Source organism: Brachyhypopomus gauderio, unplaced genomic scaffold (assembly GCF_052324685.1).
Source record: "Brachyhypopomus gauderio isolate BG-103 unplaced genomic scaffold, BGAUD_0.2 sc46, whole genome shotgun sequence".
NCBI classification, from domain to species: domain Eukaryota; kingdom Metazoa; phylum Chordata; class Actinopteri; order Gymnotiformes; family Hypopomidae; genus Brachyhypopomus; species Brachyhypopomus gauderio.
Window position 1 is genome coordinate 1,807,124 of NW_027506872.1, and position 8,921 is coordinate 1,816,044.

The following is an 8,921-nucleotide window of genomic DNA, read 5'->3' on the forward strand; positions in this document are numbered from 1 at the left end:
GCCCTGAAAGCTCAATAACGTTTTACTTGTGAAGTTTTACTGGTTTGTTCTTTTTGATGGTATTCAAATAAAGTTGCTTTTGGTCCAGTATGACAATGTCCCTCGTAATATGTATGATTTTAGTTTGAAGTTATCCTGCTAAATATACTAAATGTGATCGTGTAATTGTCAGTTTATTAGTACTAAATGAGTTCACGTATTTTTCAAAATCAGTTTTATTGGCCAAGTATATGTACATACACAAGGAATTTGACTGTGTTAGTTGTTACAATACACATCAGACATACAGTAGTAACAATCCTATACAATAACATACGATATATACAGATAGTGCACAGTGGTTGCAGGACTATATAAGTAACATACATTATGTACATATAGTGCACATACAGGCATATATATTGTGCATATAGGCCCTTTATAGTGTAAAGTGTACACGTGCAATGAGCATATTATATACAGCTATTATATCCAATAGTGAACATGTGCATCTGAGAACATAGTGTACACTAATGGTATAACAGGATTTAGTAAACAGGATAAGTGTATAAAGAGATACAGCAGGTAGAGTGTAAACAGAACAGTGTAGAGGATTCATTGATGCACACTAATGTACACTGATGGGGTAGTAGGAGACAATATCTTTTCCTTCATTACCAGGATGAACACACAGGTTAGTGGTACACAGACAATGTTCTGTCTAAGTTACTGTGAACCTGAACACTCAGCAGACACAGCATGGAGGGGGTTGAGGTTCATGAGGAAAATGGCAGAGGGGGGAAACTGTTCCTGTGTCTGGTTGTTTTGGTGCGTATAGATCTGTAGCGCTTGCCAGAGGGGAGGAGGATGAAGAGTGTGTGTGCAGGGTGTGAGGGATCCTTGGTTATGTTCTCTGCCCACTTCCTGGTCCTTCTGCTGTACAGGTCCTGGAGGGAGGGCAGGGGGGGCACCAGTGATCTTTTCTGCAGACCGAATTGTGCGTTGAAGTCTTTGCTTGTCCTGTTTAGTGGCTGCACCAAACCAAACTGTGATAGATGAACAGAGGATGGATTCAATGACAGCAGTGTAGAAGGTGATCAGCAGCTTTTTGTGTGCGTTGAGCAACATTTCAGGATAAAAGGTGATTTATAGTAAAATGTGGTTATTTGCTAATTAAATCAACCAATCAAGTTAATGAGCAAGCTAGTCTTGCCAAACACACCTTTAGATAGTGATAGGAACCATGATGGGGTTTGTGCAATGTAGAAGCTCAGGAATTAACCATTGCTGTGGGCAGAGTTGCCAGGTTCATGGTTTTCACGCCAAATTGGGCTGTTTGAAAATGCAGTCGTTGATGAAAATAAATAAATAAATAATGGGGGTGGTGAGGTGCATTTTTTTTGGCCACTATTTAGTCGGGCTACTAAGTTACTGCGGGCATTAAGTGGGTGTTGCCTTGGATTTTACGTTAACACAGCAGGCAAACATTTACAAGTTGACACTAAGAACCAGGATAACATAATGATAAGAGAGGACTGTGTGAAAAGGATAGAGGGATAGATGGAGCAAGAGAAAGTGGACATTGTGAAAAGGAGAGAAAGAGTGAGTGAACCAGAGATAGAGAGACAGAGAGAAAAAGGACAGTGAAAAAGAAATTCAAGCCATGAATGATCTCTCTTCACTGCAGATTTACTCAGCACTTGCTGAGGAAGATGAGGAAGAGAGCACATATGTTTAGAATAAAAAAGTTTGAAGACTGTAAACAGAAATCTTAAGGAAAGCAGTTTAAGCTTCTGAAGGGTGGGTTTTAGACTGACTTTGGGATGGATATTGTTGTAGGACCTGGCAACCCTGGCTGTGAGGCAAACCCAAAGTTGAATTCAAAGTCAAAGTCAAATTTATTTATATAGCGCTTTTCACAACACATGTCACAAAGCAGCTTTACAATCGTATGGGTTCAGAACCCTAATGATCAAGCCAAAGGAGACAGTGGTAAGGAAAAACTCCCTATGATGGTGGGGATTAGGAAGAAACCTCGGGAGGACCAAGATTCAAAAGGGAACCCATCCTCCATTGGGCGGCCCGTTAGCACAAATCCGTGGTGCGCAGGATGGTTCTACAGATAATGTTTAAGGTCCTTGTTCCCAGGCCAAGTAGTCACAGTCCCTTCGGTGCAGATGGTGAGCCTCAGGTAGGAGCATCAGCACGTCCTCTTGTGGCAATGGCACATCCAACCCCAGCATCAGTACATCCACCGGCAAGCCAGACCATCTCCCAGGCGCTTGTAGGTGCTTGCATGCAATCGTCTTGGGTAGAACCATGAAAAAAGATTGACAATACAAACTGAGTGTGTGGACATCAATTTAAACCACCATTGATTTAAACATACATAGCTCACATGCCAGTGATTAACATGTGGCTCAGTCAGGCTAATCTATAGCAGCATAACTAAAGGGAGGGGTTCAGAGGTGACCACAGTCATGAGGGCTCACTGAGACATTGCTTCCCAGTCACGTCATTGTCACAACTAGAGTGATGCCATGACAGCTGGATGACAGCATCGACATCTCAGATTACCAGAAATCTCAACGTCTGGGGGCCCCCGAGCCCCACACCTTACAAGAGGAATATTAGCTGAAGGCTTGATTAAATAGGTGAGTCAACTTTAGATTTGGCTTAAGTCTAACCAAAGGCAAACATGGTGGGAGCATCATCATCAAATATGGTCCAATAGCTGCCAGAGGTGGGTAGAGTATTCAACAATTTTACTCAAGTAAAAGTACAGTTACTTGAACCAAATGTTACTCAAGTAAAAGTAAAAGCATGCATCCCAAAAATTTACTTGAATAAAAGTAAAAAAGTACTTTGATTAAAAGCTACTCAAGCAGTGAGTAAATGCATGAGTACTGTCTCGTGTCAGTAAATTACATCATGGGAAATTGAATTACGGGAAACAATGACTTTTAATGATAAAAATAAAAATAAATATAAAAAATATTTATTATAAATGAATATTATATATAAATTATTTATTATAAATAATATGTATTTTTGTTTGTTCCTAATTATTAGGCCTGTGTAACTTTAATGTGTTCCACAAAGGCACTAACTGATGAGACTGTCAGCCAATACGTGTAGCTACAACTTGACACCAACTGAATCAATTTGTAGCAGACTTAATCATCGTATATTGCTAGTGTGTACAATCAGTGTGAGAACTGGTTTTTAGTATTGCACTGCGTTACATTTAATAATTACATCATATAAACGTTATGCCTCAGAGATATAGCATTACACAAAATTATACATACAGCAAACTTATCGCATCGTGTTTCCTCATATTTGATGTTGAGTTTATGTAGGCTGAAATGTCCACACGTTTGCAGACACGATTGGCAGCGCCAAGGTTGCAAACTCTCACGCATTGAGCGTGAGACACACGCATTTGGCTGTCTTCACACGTTTACACGCCACACATACGATTTCTCACGCCGAAAAAAATCTAGTTTATTTACATCTGATCCACATCTATGATTCAATGAGTTACTAGTTCGCCAACCACTGGCGATCGATCGATCGCGATATAATACTTAATGTGTGTCCATTTTACATCCCGCCCGTCAACAATTTACGTTCACCACCCAAACCCCCACCCCCACCCCGGTTTAAATCTCACTAAAAGTGATCTTGAAAACTTGGCAACCTCGCAGCGCATTATATAGCTGTCCTTTTACACGTTTGTAATGTAAACATTGGCTGTATGAGGTCAGGGATGTTCGGTAGGTTTTTCTGTCACTTTCTTGCTACGGTGGAGAAAGTTTGCGTATGTGATCACGTGACTGACCGGCTTCATTTGATTGGTCACTCATACTCGGGTGACGAGACGTTGGTCAGTCTTCTCACTGAAAAGACGAATTTTACAAAACTAAAGTAACGGTAGCGCGCGGCGCAAATCCGATTGTAACGGAGTAAAAGTCGCGTTTTTCTCACCACATATTTACTCAAGTAAAAGTAGAAGTCTTTCATATTAAAACTACTCCTACAAGTAAATTTTTGTCCAAAAAGCTACTTGAGTAAATGTAACGGAGTAAATGTAACGCGTTCCTACCCACCTCTGATAGCTGCATTTATTTCATACAACACTATAGCCCGATGTTACAGACATAAGCAATCAAAATAATACTTACATAAATAAGCTACATTCACTCATTAATTTTATTTGAATATACTTTTGCAATACGACAGGTAAACCTTCAACATGTCAACTGACCTGCGCGTCTGATGCTTAATGATATTTTACTTGATATTTTGCTAGGTGTCGTTTCATCTGCGCATGATCACTGCACTGCAAGGTAATAATGCATTAGTGGTGAGCAGAAGAATCAGTGTAAAATAATGAAGAAAGGAAACAGCGGCTCAGAGTGTAACACAAACGGGCATAAGATGTCCTCCCATGACCCTGTGGAGAACATCTTACTAATGAACTGGGGAGAAAATAAAATGATGGTCAGGAGACGCAGGGAAGGAGTCGTCTGATCAGGAAGATTAGATCTGACATCACCTCATTTTCAGTCATCACACAATATGTCTGGACTCTTCCGATTTCTCACACCTCTCCACAAATACAATATTAACAGGGTTGCATGTCACTTTTAAACTTCTGATATTTAGGTTTTTGTTTGCCATTACACATAAGTTATGATGTAATAGGGTAAAGGGAGATGAGTGTTATGGGGGGGTAAAGGGGGATGAGTGTTACAGAGGGGGAGCAACAAACACAACGTTTTACATGTGTGTGTGCGTGTGTGTATGTGTGTCTCAGTAATATCTCCTGTAGTATCACAGGTCCATCATTACTGCTGTTGTCATTCTGGTGTTGAAATCCTGCCTTGCTGTGACTTAATCAACAGTTGAACTCCACTAATGTTTCCTGTCAAACAAATAAGCAACCCACATAATGCAGTAACACATAAAACATGCTGTTCTTGAGTGTTCAGTCTCAAAACAACTTCTATATTACATCTAGTAGCAATCCTAGTAGCATAACCACATCAGGAAACACATCATATTGGTAGATAACAGACAGTAGCTACTCCATCACCCCTCCCCTACCAAGGTCATCAGACCAAGGCCTCCTGTTCCTCCGGTCCACCAGACACAAGGCACACCAGATATACTCCTGATATGTTTGTTGAGGTAAAACTGAGCTTTCTAGAAACATGGACACAGTAGGGGAAGACTTAAAAAATGAACAGCATTCATTTCTGGAGAATAAAGAGACATTACAAAACAGGATGTGCAATAGATGAGGACTCTGATGTGGTTTAAAGAGAAATTTATTAAAAAGTAAATCAGCATGAGAGTCTAGAACAAGAACTCTGAGGAGAGAGGGCAGTCCAATCTTCTTCATACCATGTGCAGATAGATCACTGTTATGGTTCTCCTAAGCACAGCATGTTCCAAAATATTGACGCACAATAGGTTGTTTTCGTCTCACGTGTATTCCTCATAATATGGAGCTTTCCTGTTTTTAGCGGAAGAAACTGACGTATCAGTTGTACACATCTGAGGGTCAGTTTCTAGCAGAAGGATGACAGCCAGATAACATAGTGCTTTCTGTCTCTGCACATTCCTCTGATGCAGGTTACAAAACACACACAAGTACATGATTACATACTGAATTACACTATTCAGTCCTTCTGCAAATCATAATGGCATGGATTAAATCATAATGTTCTTTTGTAATCTTAAATGACAAGCAAAATTGAGTAATTTCTCTCAGTGTGATTATTCTGTACACTATTCTGTATACGGCTTCTCTCCTGTGTGAATGCGTTGGTGTATTTGGAGATTACCCTGTTGAGTAAAACTCTTGCCACACTTTGAGCAGTGATATGGTTTCTCTCCTGTGTGAATGCGCTGGTGTATTTTGAGACTACTCTGACTACTAAAACTCTTCCCACACTCTGAGCAGTGATACGGCTTCTCTCCTGTGTGAATGCGCTGGTGTACTTGGAGATTACTCTGTATAGTAAAACTCTTCCCACACTCTGAGCAGTGATATGGCTTGTCTCCTGTGTGAATGCGCTGGTGTACTTGGAGATAACTCTTCATACTAAAACTCTTCCCACACTCTGAGCAGTGATACGGCTTCTCTCCTGTGTGAATGCGCTGGTGTATTTGGAGACAATCCTGACGACTAAAACTCTTCCTACACTCTGAGCAGTGATACGGCTTCTCTCCTGTGTGAATGCGCTGGTGTATTTGGAGATAACTCAGTTGAGTAAAACTCTTCCCACACTTTGAGCAGTGATACGGCTTCTCTCCTGTGTGAATGCGCTGGTGTATTTTGAGACTACTCTGACTACTAAAACTCTTCCCACACTCTGAGCAGTGATACAGCTTCTCTCCTGTGTGAATGCGTTGGTGTACTTGGAGATTACTCTGTATAGTAAAACTCTTCCCACACTCTGAGCAGTGATATGGCTTGTCTCCTGAGTGAATGCGCTGGTGTACTTGGAGATAACTCTTCATACTAAAACTCTTCCCACACTCTGAGCAGTGATACGGCTTCTCTCCTGTGTGAATGCGCTGGTGTATTTGGAGACCATCCTGACGGCTAAAACTCTTCCTACACTTTGAGCAGTGATACGGTTTCTCCCCCGTGTGAATGCGCTGGTGTTTTTGGAGATAACTCAGTTGAGTAAAACTCTTCCCACACTCTGAGCAGTGATACGGCTTCTCTCCTGTGTGAATGCGCTGGTGTATTTTGAGACCATTCTGACGACTAAAACTCTTCCCACACTCTGAGCAGTGATACGGTTTCTCCCCTGTGTGAATGCGCTGGTGTTTTTGGAGATCACTCTGTTGAGTAAAACTCTTCCCACACTCTGAGCAGTGATACGGCTTCTCTCCTGTGTGAATGCGTTGGTGTATTTGGAGACTACTCTGTTGAGTAAAACTCTTCCCACACTCTGAGCAGTGATACGGCTTCTCTCCTGTGTGAATGTGCTGGTGTATTTGGAGTCTTCTTTGACAACTAAAACTCTTCCCACACTCTGAGCAGTGATACGGCTTCTCTCCTGTGTGAATGCGCTGGTGTCTTTGGAGATCACTCTGTTGAGTAAAACTCTTCCCACACTCTGAGCAGTGATAGGGCTTCTCTCCTGTGTGAATGCGCTGGTGCATTTGGAGATTACTCTGATGAGTAAAACTCTTCCCACACTCTGAGCAGTGATATGGCTTCTCTCCTGTGTGAATGCGCTGGTGTTTTTGGAGATCACTCTGTTGAGTAAAACTCTTCCCACACTCTGAGCAGTGATAGGGCTTCTCTCCTGTGTGAATGCGCTGGTGCATTTGGAGATTACTCTGATGAGTAAAACTCTTCCCACACTCTGAGCAGTGATACGGCTTCTCTCCTGTGTGAATTCGCTGGTGTCTTTGGAGATTACTCTGATGAGTAAAACTCTTCCCACACTGTGAGCAGTGATACGGCTTCTCTCCTGTGTGAATTCGCTGGTGTCTTTGGAGACTACGCTGACTACTAAAACCCTTCCCACACTCTGAGCAGTGATACGCCTTCTCTCCTGTGTGAATGCGTTGGTGTATTTGGAGACCCCCGTGCTTAATAAAAGTCTTCCCACACTCTGAAGAGTGGTGACGTCCCTCCTTTTCCATGTCTTTTCCTAGTCGTCCCAGAGGTCTTTTGGTGTGGACAATATCACAGGATTTTTGGAGTACTGATGATTTTCTTGGATGCCATGTTTTCATGTTTAAACTCTCTTGATCACATCAGTCTGACAACTTCCTCTGGATTTTATCTCCTGATGTGTTTGTTTGTGGAGGTAAAATTGAGCTGTCTGGAAAAGTGGACAGAGGAGAAGAAGACTTAAAAATTAATGTCATTCATTTCTGGAGAAAAAAAGACATAAAAAAACGGATCCTGGGTGAAATACAGAATTAAGATACAGCTATTGCAAACAAAATTACATAGATTAACGTTAAATTAAAAAATAATACAAACAAAAAACGTATCAACTTGAAAATAAAGTCAGTGTTTGGACTTTTGTGAACCACTAGTGCAGTAGGACTCAACGGTTAAAGTCTGGCCTGCTTCCCCTTCAAACAGTACTGAAATAGTTTTAAAATGTTAAACACTCTCAAACACTACATAGGCCAAGACACTACAACAACAACAATATTTCTTGAATTTGTTTTCCCCAAATAGTTTTCAGGGCAGAGCATTGTAGAGAAGAATGAGATGGATATTTCTGCTTTGTTCCACCACTCCTTTAGCGAGGAGTTACACCCACAAACCACCACCACTTTTACATCAACAAACTGAGGCACTTTTTACGTTCAATATGCGACTAGTCCGCTTACGAAACCGAGTAGTAAATGACTGATTATCAGAGAATGATCGGTAAACAGGAGAATTATTCACTGATAAGATTATATGACCAACAATCTCAACATCGGCATCTATCACATCAAATACAACCACAACAATGTCTGCTCCAGTACTACAGTCCACACTGAACTTACTTTGATCGTATGGACGCACACAGACTGGGTCTAAATCCGAAATGTCGTCCTTAAGCAGTAGACACGATATCTCAGTGCAGTCCGTTCTGCTCAAGCGGTAAAGCGGTGCGTTCTTTCAGTAGACGACTGGTCAGTTTTCATCACCTCGGACACACTACGTCCGCCATTTCACCTGTGACATGTGATATGACGTCACAATACCACAGTTAAAGACCGCTATTCATTAAAGGCGCCATTACATATTTTACCTGTTTTATATTTTCACAACATTTACCTCGTTTGGTCATGGACTTAGAACCAGCATCAAGACGTCGTCGAGGACTAACAGAGTTACAATAACCTCAATTTAGCCTTAATAATCCCAAAGCTAAATATATTTATATATTCGCAAGGGTTAG

The 8,921-nt window shown here is 41.2% G+C and overlaps 1 protein-coding gene across 1 annotated transcript; it reads right to left on the reverse strand.

Annotated features, from left to right (window-relative positions):
• Positions 1-5,299: 5,299 nt before the first annotated feature.
• LOC143487011 (uncharacterized) lies at positions 5,300-8,921 on the reverse strand. Its single transcript, XM_076986308.1, has 3 exons — positions 8,798-8,921; positions 8,524-8,695; positions 5,300-7,838 (listed from the first exon to the last, which is right to left on the reverse strand). The coding sequence occupies exon 3, from the start codon at positions 7,747-7,749 to the stop codon at positions 5,779-5,781; it is 1,971 nt and encodes a 656-aa protein (XP_076842423.1). The 5' UTR covers positions 7,750-7,838; positions 8,524-8,695; positions 8,798-8,921; the 3' UTR covers positions 5,300-5,778.

Excerpts from the sequence above, each read along its gene's own strand:
- LOC143487011 (XM_076986308.1), bottom strand. The coding sequence starts at position 7,749 with ATGAAAACATGGCATCCAAGAAAATCATCAGTACTCCAAAAATCCTGT.